The following is a 16,690-nucleotide window of genomic DNA, read 5'->3' as shown; positions in this document are numbered from 1 at the left end:
TTATTCACCTTTCCATACGTACCATTGGATTTGATAAAGAGTCACAAATTATTGAGATGTTGCTTAAAATCTAATACTGCTTCTAGATTCTAAATTCGTCCTACGAGTTTCAATTCCGTCCAAACGCATTGAAACGCCATTAGATTTTCTTCGTCCTACGGATAAACGTAGAAAAAAGGGATTCGCTAGGAGCGCTTCTTTTGTTTTGAGAACAATGAGCGTAAATATTCATACAATGCGCTCTAATAGGGTTAATGTTGTAGCTAATGAACTAACGCATCGGCACATACCTATTATTAATTTGTGCACGGTGAGATCATTGATAATATTGATCTTTTCTGATCGATAGAACGGAAATGGGCGATTACGACGAAGTAGTGCTCTACCCTAGTGTTATATTGATTCCATAACAAGGTATGTCAAATGCAGAGCTTCTTCATTCCAAAATCCTCGTGTTAAAATCAAACAAAATTTATAAATAAGGTAGCAGCTGGTCCTATTGAGTATTCAGGTCCCATCGGTCACATCATACATTCAAACAGGTTCCTAGAGTTCTCGAGGAAATGGTTCATACTCAAGTTTGTACATGTAACTAATTCCAAAGTCTATCATCTATCTATCAAAGTTTCTCATCATCAAATAGGCGATATTGAGTGCTTGGGGTTATAATTTTAGAAATGTTCCTGATACTTTCAACGAAGTGACCATAACCAGATCAGAAGCAATACCCGTTTTGACGTAGGACTACGTCTTTGATTTCTATATGGGGGTACACTTTGTGAAAACTGAAAATGGAACATGTAACAAATTATGAAAGATTTTGAATGTTAATAACTCAGCTTCCCCTGAACCAATTTCAATAATTTTATCACCAATCGATCAGGGCTACGCTTACGCATCGATATCAATGCTTTCGACTGTTTATGTTCAACAAGAAACTATTGAAAAAGTAGTAAATGTTAAACATTGTCCAAAAGCGTCGAAATAATTAACAAATCCACCAATTACGTACATGCATATGCTGCTTCGCCAGCACAGTCGTCAGAGAGTAGTAAGTAGACGAAACATGTCGATATAGCATTACGACGAGGTTCGGTAGTTCAGTGGTTACCCCCAATCCCCTACCCTCCCTTGAAATTTTTCACTTTGCCTTATTCTATACCCACTAGATTTAAATAAAGAACAAATTCTGCTTTAACCGATCGCATCACTTACCACAGTGAATCCTAATCTAAAAATAACCTACCTCACTTACACTACTATCCTTCCCGAGATAGCCGTGGAGATGTAGAGGTATTCTCGGTCTCTAGTAACAACCGGACGTCGAACTAATCATCCTTCCCTCCCCAAAAGACCGGGAAGACGTGACCGGCGCTGTGTATTGATCTATAGAATGAATAAATGTGCTTGTACATTGAAGATGGAAAGCTTATCCCATGCACCCATCTATGTAGTTCTCTGTGCAAGTGGATTAGTTGTGATCATTCATGGAGAAGCAACTACGAAGTGCACGGTCAGATAACGTTAACTCGACGGCAAACACATTCATTGATGCGTTTATTGTTGTGGATGATAGAAGAGCATAGCAGAAATAGTGCGAAATAGGAAGCTATGGTCATCACAAAAGAGGAAATTGAAAAAGCGAATTGGCTTTCACCCTTCTGCTTCTAAGCCCCTTACAGTCATCATCATAGCATCGCATCGCTTTTGGTTCTAGGGCACTTGCTGGTTGCAATTTTTAGATCAGGATTCACTGTAATGCGATCAGTTGTAAGCAGCAGAAATGTCCTTCCCAACTCTCTTGTGGAATCTTTTAGTGGCTCTGAAAAGGGCCGGTTTTGATAGATTTCGACGGAAAAATACGAAGAGCCAGCTGAATGTCCTTTGGCATAATTGTGACACGCTTGGCGTGAATGGCGAACAGACCGGCCAGATAGGTCGGTTTATTTCAGTTAGTTTAAATGATCTTTATTTTAGTTTAACTTGGACGATTACCATATAAATTTTTACTAAGTGATTTAATTGCTTTCTTCATCTTTAGGTATGGGCAAAATTCAAAATTTGTTTTACAGAATTAGTCCTAGACTTAGTACACGGTCGACCACCTTGGTGGGATTGGTTTGTTTTGTTTTTAGAATTTGAAGAGAAACTACTTAATACTACTGTTTACAGCTTAAAACTAACCTACTCTACTATATACACTTAACCTACTATGTACAAATTGCTTATTAAAGCATGTTCAGAAAGATTGCATTTTTGAATAAATTTAGTTGTCATATCATCAATTTTGGAATCTACTTTGGGAATTTCTGCCTCTTGATGGAGGTCTGCTATTCTTGTGTCGAATGGACGATCTAGGATCATCCTCAACACTCTATTCTGTGCAACCTGGATTTTGTTCCTGTGGGTCTGAGCGCACGATTCCCACACCGGGGCGGCATAGAAGATCGCGGGGGCTATGATCTGTTTGTAAACAGCCAGTTTGTTTTGCCTTGAGAGGCGGGATCTGCGGCAAATGAGCGGATACAAACACCTAACCAAGGCGGAGCACTTAACTAGGGTTTTCTCTATGTGCGAGCGGAACAGGAGCTTCTCATCGAACAACATCCCGAGATAAGTAACATCAGTGGACCACTCGACCCTTGTACCATCCATTATTACGGTACAGGAGGGAGACGGTTTAAGTTTTAATGATTGTCTGTGAAGGAACATGATCGCTTGGGTTTTCGAGGCGTTGATTTTGATTTTCCACGTGGTGGCATAATCAGTAAAGGTGTCAAGGCATCGTTGGAGCTTGTTCGTAATTTCACGAGGCATCCTACCCTTGACAGCTATCGCGGTGTCATCTGCAAACAGAAAGAACACGCAACCGTCTCCTAGAGGAGGGATGTCCGACGTGTAGATGCTGTAAAGCAGTGGTCCCAGCAGACTCCCTTGCGGAACACCTGCTGGGATCGGAAATTGTACTCCAGCTTCATCCTGTCTAAGAGGACCATCAGTTTGTACCCTTCCGTGCACCGTTGAATGGTGCAGCGAAGGCCCTGCTTAATGTAGAAATCCAGCTGCTCCCATAGCCCGGGAGGGAAGCCCTTCACATAGAAGGGTGGCAACTTAACTTTTTTAGGCACCGTCTCAGGGTCCGACTGCGGCTGGGCTCCGTTCTGCAGGGCGGAGAACGGATTGTTGCTCAGCAGCTTTTTTGCTGCCGATGCGGTGGCGCTGATGTCTTCAGGTCTGGGTCGTTTAGTTCCGGGAGGCCCCGGCTGCGGGTCCGCAACGCCTGTCGGGACGGGCAATGGGGTTTTCTTCTGCTTCTTCTGAGCTGACTCGGTGGTCGCGCCGTCTCCTGGGAGAGTCTGTTTTCCCGGTAAGCCGGCACTCGCGTTACCGCGCGATTTCTTACCCATGGCTGGGTCAGCGAGAGCGTCACTATACAACGCGGAGCTAATTCGACTTGCGAACGTACGAACGAATCGGTTATTCGGTCGGTTTATTTCACTCATCGAGGGTATACTCATACCTGCGTCGAGTAGCATATTGTTAATACAGGAAGGGTACAATACATACAGTGGGAAGCAAAATACTGAAAAGGGGAGGAGTTTCGCTTCTTATGCTACGGGCACAAAACGAGACACCACCGTCGAAACGACTATCAGTTATTCTCTACCGAAGCGAACAGCTAAACTATGGCACCGAAAACCAGTGGAAAGGCCGCCAAGAAGTCCGGAAAGGCGCAGAAAGTCATCGTCAAGGGAGATAAGAAGAAGAGGAGACAGCGCAGGAAAGAAAGCTATGCCATCTACATCTACAAGGTGTTGAAGCAGGTCCACCCGGACACCGGAGTCTCGTCGAAGGCCATGAGCATCATGAACAGCTTCGTCAATGACATCTTCGAACGTATTGCTGCTGAGTCGTCTCGTCTAGCTCAATACAACAAACACTCGACGATCACCTCCCGCGAAATCCAAACTGCTGTCCGTCTGCTGCTGCCGGGTGAGTTGGCCAAGCACGCTGTCTCTGAAGGAACCAAGGCCGTCACCAAGTACACTAGCTCCAAGTAAATTCGTACCATTCAAACAATCAATCGGCCCTTTTCAGGGCCACAAATCGATTTCGAACGTGAAAGAGGTTTTGATGATTTATTGAACTTTTAAATGTTCGAAAGCAGCGTTAGCAAAGTTCGCGATAAGAAATCAGTTGATTTGCCTTATGAAAATAATGTTGACATGACATGACCCGACCGTACGGTTTTGACGTAGGACGTCTTTGATTTCTATATGGGGGTACACATTGTGAAAACCGAATATGGAACATGAATTAATTGTGACACGCTTGGCATGGATGGCGAACAGACCGACCAGATAAGCCTCGCTGAATTCCTGTAGGGCCATTAACGGCCGAGCTCTGGAAGCGCAGATCGGTCTTGAAGTCCTGGGCGATTTCACGGACCAGACGCTTGAAAGGCAACTTGCAGTCAGCAGCTCGGTCGATTTCTGGTAACGACGGATCTCACGCAGAGCGACAGTTCCTGGCCGGTAGCGATGAGACTTCTTAACTCCTCCATCGGTCTGAGAGGAGCCTTTCCTCCGGTGGACTTACGAGCGGTCTGCTTGGTGCGGCCATTATACGATGTGGATACGTTGAACGCAACCTGTTGAATAAAAATTGTAATTACCCAGCACAATCATGGGCATTGGCTCCAAGCAATATTTCATCAGATTCAAGACAAATCTGTACGATAGTAAAAAGAACAGAAAATGAAAATTTAAAAATGAAGTAAGGAAAATAATTAAAATATGGTTCAGATTAATACCTGGCTGAATAAAGATACACATTACCATTTATTATATAAGACCACGTAGTCCTACGTCACCATTGCGTACAACCCCATAGGGCTGTCCCTTGTAGTTTTGTGATAGGGGAATTTACGTATTCTCGGCAACCTAAGCAACGACCTTCTTTCTATAGCCTTTTTCTCTATGGAACGCACACATATGCAGTATTGGTTTGTTTACAATCTTTTACTGCCAGCTGCTCTAACAATTTCAGTCGAAAGAATTGTCAAAAACTGTTTTGAAACGCTTTTACAAAGCTCCAATCTTCTCTAGTGAGAGCGAGTATTGTCGGCAACCCGTTTTTCTTCGTCAACCGTTCCATTTGAACTGCATGTAAATCTGCTGTTCTATTATCGGCAACTCGAAATCAGCTACAATTTGTAGTGCGTGTGTTTCATTTCAAGAAAACCCTGCTAGATTGCCTTTTCTCAGTGGTAAAAATATAGTCAAATTGAAGCTGAAAGCATAAAGAATCGTTTGCATGCATTCAGCGAAGTATTTTCGTAAGAAAATCCAGTGAAAATAGTGTTTCAATTTGGGTTGCCAAAAATAGTCTGTCATGCCGAAGCCGTCATTTCCCCTAGATAAATACCCATATTCATGTTTTCGCTCGAACCGTTCGAACCATACAAAAAAAATTGTGTGGTTCGAACGGTTCAAACGGTTCAAATTATAACCAGGATACGGGTAAGTCTCAGCGCACTGTGGGGAGAAGGGTGGCCATTATTTAAAAAAAATACTATTTTTAATTTCACAAATTGAGAGTACATACTCTTGTTAAAAAAAGCTGAAAATATTTCAACTTAATATATTGGCTAACGGAAGAAACATGCTACCAAAGTTCAAACAAGCAGAAAATCATAGAAATCTACCGTATTTTTAAACTTATGATTCCCACATGTTATACAGTAGTGTAAAATTATTGAAACATACCATCTTAAAGCTTGAAATCAAAGCTTTCCATTAGGGTTTTCTATATTACAAATCGATCAAATTTTTTTGATAGTCACATGAAAAAATACTAAAAAATTACGATTTTTCAAAACTAAATCATGTCGCAATAAACAAGTTCACCTCGGTTCGCTCAACTGTTCATAAGAGAATAAAGTACAATCCTAGTGCTAACTTTCAGTGAAGGCTACATCTGCACTTACTTGCTCTATCTCGAGAACGGACCAATTGAAAATTTTGTGTTTTCATTGATCAAACACCGGATGGATTACAAATAAGTCGATTATGCACTCTAGCGCTCATTTTTGATATGAGGGTACATCATGATAATCATCAGTTCAACGTTTCAACTTTTGGCTACATAAAATGCTATTTGCACACATCAAGGGTAACAAAAAAATTGTTTTAAAGACCGGCATATTTTTGGCCACCTATTTGTATGGGACCTTCCCATAGTGCAGCGGCGCCGGTAATGTAATGGTAAGCGTGATTGCCTCTCACCCCAAAAGGCCTGAGTTCAATCCCAGTCGGCGCCGCCGGGATTTTCTGAGGTATAAAATCTCTTGTCAAGATAACTAAAGCCGTTTGACTCTCATCTGAAAATAACACATGAATGTGTACAAATAAGATTAAGATCGTTCTCAAAAAACAGCTAATGAGGGATAGATGGAAACATTTTGAAATTTTTCTATTATATATGAATTATGCCCTATTGAGAGAGGTTGTTTGATTTTTTCTCCCGGTCAAGAAATTTGTGGCATCGCGAGCGATTAATTTAATTTCAGTTTATTTACGCGGTGATGATTTTCGAACGAAAGTGTACCAAAAGTGCTTCTGAACGTGTTTCGCAGTTGGGTGTGGTGAAATTCGTGCATTCCCGGTTGATTTTGGAAATCCGTATCACAAAATTGCCCACCGATTCCTTTTTTTTTGCCGTTCGACGACAACGGGTGTGCTTTTGCGAGAATGACGTTTATTTGATCCGTTACTTTGCACGGGTGTGTTTTTTTGTAACTAGCGTAAGTGTGCCTGCGATTTGCATTGAGTGTCGGAGATTGTAAGTAATCTGAAGGATGCCTCGCTGGATACGCCCAAGACTTGACGGGCAGTAGCTGGTGGCCGTGAACGGTTCCTGGGGAAAGCACTAGATGCGACCCTCCTCCCAGATGATCATGGCAATACAGGAAGTATTGGTATTGGAAGGAAATTGCTATTAGATATTTTGCAAACAGTGACAGATAGCGGACATGAAGAACCAGTGGAGGTGCCGGGCAAAGGTGTTTATCCTAGACAAATGGTAAGTTACAAATTCGCTGTTGTCGTTGTCGTAGGCGCCGTCATAGTCGCTGTCGTAATCGCCGTCGTAGTCGTAGGCCGTACCGTTAGTATATTTAAAATTAACCACCAACCGCTGAAAATATGAATTATCGCGTATTTATGTTGTTCATTACATGCCAAGTAAAATAAGAGAACGTAATTTCATTTGAATAGCTTGTTCAACCAGGTCTTAAACAATCGCACGTCGGTCATAGCTTGTTATGATTGCCTGAACCATGCGTAAAGAGAAAATCGAAACATTTAACGTCGCGTGAAAGTGGATCTTAATGAAGGCCTACGTACTCTTTCGTAGCTTTTAGTTTTAGGATTTCAAAGATCCTCGGTTGCAGTGGCTTACTTACTGAGCACAAAACGCGGTCCCAGGTCCTTTCATATTAAAAATGTAAGGTAAGATCGCTTGATTATTGTGTATGTTGTAAAACTTTTCGTTGTCGTCGGTGCCGGGTTTGAATAGTTATAAAAACTTGAGTAACGCTATAATGTGATATGAGGGGCTCAGTGGCCTTAGCACAACCGGTTTTGCTTACTGAGCAGAACATCATGAGTCTAATCTCAAGCCCATCCACATTCAAGATTCGTCAATCGTTTTATTTTTTTAACATGACTACATGGTAATAACAGTAACTCGATGATTAAAAAGGAGCTCGTCTGCCTAGTGGCAAACGTTTTTGCTTACTGAGCAGAAGACCGTGGGTTCAATCCCAAGCTCTTTCGCGTTATATGATTGTTAGGACATCAATTCAGCTTATCGTTTACCAAAACGAACCCTGCTGCAAACCCAACCCTATTACCCAATATCCCAGTGATTCCTCGTGGAAGTGGAGAGGTGTTCTCGGCTTCCATCAAAGCGAGTATCACGTCAACACATTCTTACCCCTTACTTTCTTGACCTGTGCTCGGGCGGGGCCGGTGCTGGTATTGCCTAGTTTGAGATCACCAGTTTTTACACATTGAGGATGATTGCTAGTCCCAAGCATCGTCTATTGGTTCTCTGTGTAATTACAGCTGGTCTGGCAATAACAGAGTAGCAACCGTGGGTGGTCAATCATGCTCATGCTCATGCTATATATGAATTATGCCCTATTGACCATTATGCCTGACGTCAATCATGCCTATCGTACATTATGCCTATCACCTTTTTACTTAACGTATGTACACTAGGGTGCTTCATTCTGAAAAAAGTGATGAATTTCTGATGGGCCACCCTCCAGTTCGATTCATAGCCCCAAAATATGAACCTGTGCAAAAATTGGTAAAGATTGATGAAGGTTTAGAGGTCGCGCCAATGATTTGAAATTTGTATGGGAATTACTATGGAAGAATTTAAAAAATCGCTTATATCGCTATAACTTTGCTTCTACTTGTCCAAATGTCGAAAAAATTTAGTATGTTATTGCTATGGCAATAAACAAAAAGCCTACAGTTGCTACGCTCAGTTTTGCAGCGTATCAAGAATTATAAAAATGTGAAAAAATGGCAAAATAGGGTAAATTGACAGATGAATATGTACAAGGCAACAACGCCAATTTCATCGCAACAACAACAGGCTTGTTGATCATTGTCATGACAACCACATATTTTTTTTTTTCAACGTTTGGACAACTACAACCAAAGTTAGAGCAATGTAAACGAAAATCAATAATTTCCCATACTAATTCACCAAAATCTCCATACAAAATCCAAATCATTGGCGCGACCTCTAAACCTTCATCAATCTTTACCATTTTTTGCACAGGTTCATATTTTGGGGCTATGAATCGAACTGGAGGGTGGCCTATCAAAAATTCATCACTTTTTTCAAAATGAAACACCCTAATGTACACACTCATTCGGACTTCGGGTAGTGTTTGAACTATTATGTAAAAGTGAAAAAAACCAGTGAAAATTTTAAAAATTAGGAAATTTATTTGGATTTTATATGGATTTTGTTTAGTGAAACCGATTTAATGATAACAAATAAGAGTTGCCAATTTTATTGATTTCTTACGTGTAATGGTCATTTGAAATTTTACCGACTTTTTCAGCTGTCCAAAATTTTGGTAAAACGTTAACGACTTCGGTGATCTAAATTCAATGTGTATGCCAATGTATCAACATCAAACTGAAATCATAATTTGGTTTCACTTTACGCGATAGACAAATTTTGTTTTCATTTTCTCTTCTCAAATATTTCGAATAAAGCCCAGTATCAAAATGACAGTAAGTCGTGGCTAATGGGTAACAATTTCGATTGGTAGGAGCTAGGTAGGAAACAGGTATATAGAAAAAGAGATACAACTCTCAAACGGTTGACAAAAATGCTTGCTAGGCAGGGGCCTGTAGCACAGAAACAGCTGGATATTAAGACTGGGACACAATGGCTGAAAAATGTGTTGAAAGGAGGGGATGGTCACATCAGTACAGTACATCTCTTACTTCACGGAAGGGTTATCTATCTCGGGCCACTAGGGTATCCAATAGACGTGCTTTGGAGGCGTCGTTACCCGGGCAATGCCAAACTGCATACATATATTGCTTTCAACGAGGTTTATTCTGTAGAGATGTGCGTCTAGCGAGTAGTGGTTGGACATAAGTCTTACATCACGCGAATGAATCCCCGACTTACATCCAGACCTTTGAACCACGCTCTCGAAGAAACATTTGGGGTAATGTAATGTAACCACCGCCCAAGAGAATTACTTGTCCAATCGTTTTGTCAATATAGAAGAGAACTCTGACGTACTAATGGGAAACATTTGTGCACCCACCTTTGCGAGAGAGTCTGCCTTCTCATTGCCTGGGATTGAGCAATGTGAGGGGACCCATACAACGGTAATCCTATATGGTCTTTCGACCAGCAAGCACATCTGCTCCCTTACCTTTGAAAGGAAATAAGATGAGTGCCTACCTTGTTTCATCATGCCTCAATTGAACTGAGACTATCCGAGAAGATGAAATAATGATCTGTGGGCATGTCGGAAATCATCCTCAATGTGAAGTTGATTGCTGCTAGCTCAGCAACATAAACGGAACAAAGTTCCTGAAGTTTCTGGAAGGCGATTGAGTATTCATTGAAGACACCGAAGCCACTTGTTGGTACTTTTCAGCAAAAATACGGGTAATTGAGATAGGTCGAAGTTGATCTGGAACTCCTTGAATAGCCTGTTTCATGGAGAGATCATAGTCAATGAAGGAACTGTAGTTAGTAAAGTGAGGGGGGTTATAGCACGGAATGCTAATATCCATTGACATATAATTAAGGAAGATTCGCACGAATCTTGACTGGGTGCTCAATTCGAGCATTGCATCGAAGCTTTCAATCACAAGATTGTTACTGACACTACATTCGATCAATACTCTTCATGAGAGATCCCAGAAATGGAGCTGCAGGGGTTTTATGCCCGCTAGAACCTCTAGGCTCATATTGTGTGTTGAATGCATACATCCAAGGGTAATACGGGCGATATGCACGATGGGGAGCTTCCCCATTCAGGAGGTAGTCGTGTCCAACTCGAACGAGGGATTCGTGATCGCCAGGGTTAATGGAGTATACTTAAGTAGCTGCTATGCTCCGCCCAGGTGGTCTATCGAGCAATTCTCGCAGATGGTGGACAGACTCACTGCGGTACTTGTCGGCCTAAGACCGGTGGTCATTGCGGGCGACTTTAACGCATGGGCGGTAGAGTGGGGTAGCCACCACACCAACCAGAGAGGACGCATCCTACTGGAGGCAATGACCAAGCTGGATGTTGTATTATCCAACACCGGCTCGGTCAGTACCTACAGAAGGAATGGTGCAGAATCCGTCATCGACGTGACATACTGCAGCCCGAGTTTGGAGGGCAACCTACACTGGAGGGTCGATGAGGGTTACACTCATAGTGACCATCAGGCGATTCGGTACAGTGTGGGGCCAGGTGAGAGGCAAGTGGCAGGAGGAAATTCTTCCTGCGCTCGAGGCTGGCGGACGTCGTTCTTCGAGGAGGAGGTCTTCGGCGAAGCACTGAGGCGGGAGCGAATAACCCCGGATCTGACGGGGGAAGAACTGGTAGCAGCACTGACAAGGGCGAGCGATACAACCATGTCTAGGAGAGCCTATCCCAGGCATGGCCATAGACCGGTGTACTGGTGGAGCGAGTCGATTGCTATCCTCAGGGCGTCTTGCCTCCAGGCGAGAAGGAGGATGCAACGAGCTCGTACGACTGAATCTCGGGAGGAACGCCGTGTCGCTCTTCGAGCGGCTAAGGCAGCCCTCAATGAAGAGATCGCCAGACGCAAGCGCGCGTGCTTTGACAGCCTATGCCAAAGTGCCAACACGAACCCATGGGGGGGATGCCTACAAAGTGGTCATGGCAAAGACCCGCGGCGTGACGGCACCCCCGGAGAGATTACCAGCGGTACTGGCTCCGATCGTTGGGTTCCTGTTCCCGCGTAGGGATGTAGACTCCTGGCCGAGGATCCCAGGCGCGGATCAGGGAGAAGTGTCTAGAGTGACGAACAGTGAACTTGGCGGTATTGCCAGGTCGCTGACGGGCCCAGATGGGATCCCGGTTGTGGCTCTGAGGGCAGCCGTTGCGGAAAATCCAGACATGTTCCGTTCTGTTTTTCAGACTTGTCTGGACGTAGGCGTCTTCCCAGATGCGTGGAAGCGGCAGAAGCTGGTGCTGCTTCCGAAGCCAGGAAAACCCCCTGGGGACCCGTCAGCATACAGACCCATCTGTTTGCTGGACACCACTGGGTAACTGCTTGAAAGGGTCATCCTCAACAGGCTGTCGACCTACACCGAAGGTGTAGATGGCCTGTCAAGCAGCCAGTACGGGTTCCGTAAGGGCTGATCCATGGTGGACGCCATCCGTGACGTCATCCAGACGGCAGAGGTGATCCATCGGAAACGAAGGGGCATTCGCTACTGCGCGATGCTAACCTTAGGTGTGAAGAATGCGTTCAACAGCGCGTGCTGGGGGACGATAGCCCGCTCGCTACACTAGCTCCAAATTCCCGGAGGGCTGTATAAGATTCTGGAAAGCTACTTCCAGAATCGTGTGTTGACCTACGACACAGAAGATGGCGAAAAATGCGTTAGAGTCACCGCAGGTGTGCCACAAGGCTCCATCCTGGGCCCGGTGTTATGGAACGTCATGTACGATGGACTGTTGAGGATAAAATTCCCGGTAGGCGAGAAAATTGTAGGTTTTGCCGACGATGTCACGCTGGTAGTCTGCAGGGAATCCCTCGAGGAGGTAGAGCTGACAGCGGCCCACTGCGTCAGGCTTGTGGAGGAATGAATGAGAACCAGGAAACTGGAGCTCGCCCATCACAAGACGGAAGTGGTCGTAGTCAACAATCGCATGTCAGTACAGCATGCGATGTTGACAGTCGGCGGAAGCACAATTAGGTCTGTGCGCTCTCTAAAACTCTTGGGGGTTATGCTCGACGATAAGCTCAGCTTCGGCTGCCACGTCGAGTACGCCTGCAAGAGAGCGTCTATGGCTGTGGGGGCATTATCCCGTATGATGTCAAACAGCTCGGCAGTGAATGCCAGTAAGCGCAGGCTCCTCGCTGGGGTCGTAGTATCTATCCTCAGATACGGCGGCCCTGCGTGGGCTGCGGTACTGGATATTGACTGCCACAGGCAGAAATTAGAGAGTACACACAGGCTAATGTGCTTAAGGGTGGCCACTGCATACCGCACTATCTCGAGAGAGGCCGTCTGTGTCATAGCAGGGATGATGCCAATCAGCCTTATCATTAAGGAGGATGTGGTGTGCTATGACGCGAGGACCGTTCGAGGGGTGCGCAACAACGCGCGAGTTGTGTCGACCGCGAGATGGCAATTGGAGTGGGAAAACTCCACAAAGGGGAGGTGGACTTACCGCTTGATACCTTCCGTATCAAGCTGGGTCAACAGGCGCCATGGGGAAGTAAACTTCCACCTGACACAGTTCCTGTCAGGCCATGGCTGCTTTAGGAGCTACCTGCATAGGTTCGGACATGCAAGTACTCCCATCTGCCCCACATGTGCTGGTGTCGAGGAGACCGCCGAACACGTCGTGTTTGCCTGTCCACGTTTCGAGCCAGTATCGAGCGCTATGCTAGCGATATGCGGAGCGGAGACCAGTCCCGATAACATCGTTCATAGGATGTGTGGTACCACCGAGAACTGGAGCGCGGTGGTGACTGCGGTCACCCTCATAGTTTCGGTATTACAACGACAGTGGCGAGCCGAGCAGCAGTTACCTACTGCCCGATTAGATCGTTAGAGTATTGCTAGAGAGGCGCCATAGCGCTACAGCGGCCCCTCCCACGAAGTAATGCCTTCGGGCGGTTCCGGGGAGGTCAAGGGCCAAGCGCACAGGGTAAGGTTTAGTAGGTCGGGAGTGAAATTCTCCCATCCCCACACCCTGAGTTCCTTCTCAGGTGTCTGTGAGCAGATTCCCCCCTGTATAAAAAAGGGTAATACGTAAACAACGATATTGAATACGTTCCAATTTGATTTGTTGGGGTTTTGTTTTCATTGCCTTAGCAGAACATCAAATTCAATAATTGTTTTGTTTATCAACATAAGAAATGTACATCAAATTGAGTTTTCAGTTTGCTCTCACTGATAGCAGAATTTTTTTCAATGTGATGTCAAAAGAAATATAGCTTGCTCTCAATTTTGATATTTTAACTGTTAAAACGATCAAAACGACAGAAACCTTAGTAATCATCACAACATCAAATTTAGCTTTCAATTTGATCTCATACTTTACTCTTCCGTGTATCTTTTTTTTTTTTATTATAGTCATTCGTGACTTGTCCGGGGGTGAGATTCGAACTCGTGACTTTGACGTGAGAGGTATGGATGTTAATCACTACGCCGGAGTCACCCCCTAATCGTGTTGTTTCCAAACAACAGCAACAGTTAAAGGTAACTAGGGAACATCCCCAGCCCAAACCAACAGAGCCTCAACTCAATCGCCAGCGGTGGCAGTAGGTGAGCGTGGGCAGGACGCCATAAAGCTTCATACAATCCCAGTCAGCCTCTTGAGCACGCGCACGCGTTTCGTGGTCCATCATCTTGGCGTTTTCCTGCTTTCCGGAGCTATCGAAATGAGGCAGCAGCTCTACCCAGCACCGGTGCAGTGCGGCTTGGTAAGAAAGTGCATCCAAAGCGCATATGCAACCAGTACCGAGGTTATTGGGTGAACATGAGTATCTCCACCGCACGGGCCTGGCAGGCAAACCTCGAGGTCCCAGAGGAATATTTATTATAATTTTGTCATTTATCTGTGTTGAAGTTTGAAACCAGTGCCGCTTAGTGGAGCCAAGCGACAATAGTTGCGACGAACAACGCGACGGGGTGATTTTCTTCCATAAAGTGTAGAGTTTTATTATAATTTGAGGTAATTCGTGTTTCGTTCACTCCAACAAGCAACTCATTGAGATCGAACGCTAGCATAGACCTCTCGTTGCAGGAATTTGAATACGTGCTGTTACCTTGCCCTATTTCTTCTGCTCTTTATCACCAGCGGGAAGGCGGGCTGATTTTGAATTCAACAATCGCAAAATAGTCGAACAGAAACTATAAATTAAATTGGGCATAAATTTCTCCCTGCCAATGTGTCTAACAAAGACGTCAGCCGGAGAGTTTCATCTGCTGGATGAGTTATGCTCTGTTTAAAGGCTTTTCAAGGCACTTATAAGCCTGATAATTCGTTCACCTCAACACTCATCCGGTAATTAATTCGCAGGTCACATTAAAACCTGTCCCAGTTGTCGGTAGCATAGGAAATTTTGACCGACAATCAACATGTGGTCCTTGCCGCAGTACAATCCTAAGGCAATAGGAAATGATATAAAATTATTCAAATTAATAGAGTGCGAGAAAGAAAGAGCGAGAAAAAGAAAGAGACGCAACGTACAGACATTCGAGAGCGCGTTGAAAGCGCACGATTCCGGGGAGTTATCTGTTTGGAACTTTATTGGCTGTGAGATAGTGTGGAAAGATGAAACCGATGCCAATGATACGACGAAGACGGGCTCGCATCGTACGATCCAACGCGGCCTGTTGCCTGTGCATGGCCTCGGGGAAGGTGTGAACTGTCGGAACAGATTGTTGGGGACAAATCAAATTAATCTGGTGCTAAACATTTTATGACGACGCTCTTAGGGACACCAGGAATATTGAGGACACGTAGCTTCTTTAAAATGGTTGATCATGTGTCATTTTACACCAGTTGACACGTGGTCGCTTGGGAAGTTCAAATTAAAAAAAAAGTTTATTCCACCCTTGCATTGCTCTGTTGGATAACGTAAGTGTTGGCACTAAAAATCACACAAAGGTATGACATTTGCTGGTGCCACAATGACGATGAAAGTTCGTTTGTAATACTGATTTTATTTTTGATTTATTTTCGACTGGTTTATATCTGGATCGGTTATCAAGATTGCGTCTTCCTGTTTTCTGATGTCCGTTTGATCGTTTGTTTTCATCGGGTCGAGGCTCGCATTGACAAAAAGCTCGGTTTCGCATTTGAATGGTTATTTTGCTTAACGACGTGTTCAGGGTATCATCCAAACAATTTGTGGAATAGTTCTATCAGTTGGGTTATCGTTCGGGTGCGGTTGAAGAAACTCACACCCAAACCAGCGGCTTCATCTGCAGTACCCGAGCAAAGTAAAGTAACAACCTGATATCATCTTGAAAACAAGTTTTGTTATTCTAGATATCATTTTGTTTTCAGTTGTTATCGTATAACTAATTTAGCTATCACCCTTGAATAATTTTGTTATCAGCAGTTATCATGAAAAAATATTAATTAATAGTTGAAGATGCTAGTTTTAAATAACAGACTAAGTGGTAATTTTTATACGATTGAATAGGAGATGAAAGTATAGAATTGATAGTTCCGTTAGAGTACGGCAGTGTGAAAATTGCATATAGAGAGTAGAAAGCGAGCAAGGACAACTTTAGGAAAGTGGGGGATGGTGAGGGGTATCCTGATAACCCCCCTGTTGATGTACATGAGCTCGACTTTCGTAGAGCAGATTTCGTCGCGCTGAGTCACTCGCTTGCCCAGGCAGATTGGCAGTTCCTTGACACGTGTTCATCTATTGATGAAGCCGTCTACTACTTCGCTGAGGTCGTTGGCCGGGCAATAACTGATTCTGTCCCATTGAGGAGACCCTCTCCCAAACCCGTATGGTCCAATGCTCGACTACGAAATTTGAAGCGTCTGAGATCGAAGGCCCTCCGTAAATACTGTCGTACTCGTAACCCATTCACCAAACGATTATTTTCAACAGCGAGCAACGAATATCGCACATATAACCGCATTCTTTACAAGAGCTACACAGGGCGTGTGCAGGCTAATTTACGGCTTAATCCAAAGCAGTTCTGGTTATTCGTGAATACCAAACGAAACGAGGAGGGGCTACCAGTCGAAATTCACCTGGGTGATAGAATCGCCAGCAATTCCCTTGAGAAATGTAATCTTCTGGCAGAACATTTCAAAAGCATTTTCAATTACACTACGGCTTCGTTGTCCCAAGTTGCTGAAGCGGTAAGGGACACTCCCAGTGACGCTTTCAATTTTTCGATTACC

The 16,690-nt window shown here is 44.2% G+C and overlaps 2 protein-coding genes across 2 annotated transcripts in view; one reads left to right on the top strand and one right to left on the bottom strand.

Annotated features, from left to right (window-relative positions):
* The window catches only part of sr (stripe), a 322,818-nt gene that overhangs the window by 232,662 nt on the left and 73,466 nt on the right, over nucleotides 1-16,690 (bottom strand). The window lies entirely within an intron of this gene.
* On the top strand, nucleotides 3,578-4,091 carry LOC135706491 (histone H2B-like). The gene has a single exon (XM_065228110.1). It carries the CDS (start codon nucleotides 3,687-3,689, stop codon nucleotides 4,059-4,061), a length of 375 nt encoding a protein of 124 aa, XP_065084182.1. The 5' UTR covers nucleotides 3,578-3,686; the 3' UTR covers nucleotides 4,062-4,091.

This window comes from Ochlerotatus camptorhynchus, unplaced genomic scaffold (genome assembly GCF_037179485.1).
Source record: "Ochlerotatus camptorhynchus isolate MF236.1 unplaced genomic scaffold, CSIRO-AGI_Acam_v1.1 ptg000282l, whole genome shotgun sequence".
Lineage (NCBI taxonomy): Eukaryota > Metazoa > Arthropoda > Insecta > Diptera > Culicidae > Ochlerotatus > Ochlerotatus camptorhynchus.
Note: the sequence above shows the minus strand (reverse complement) of the source record. Positions and strands in the feature narration are given on the sequence as shown.

Bases quoted from the DNA above. Each gene is read 5' to 3' on its own strand.
- LOC135706491 (XM_065228110.1), top strand. From the start codon at position 3,687: ATGGCACCGAAAACCAGTGGAAAGGCCGCCAAGAAGTCCGGAAAGGCG.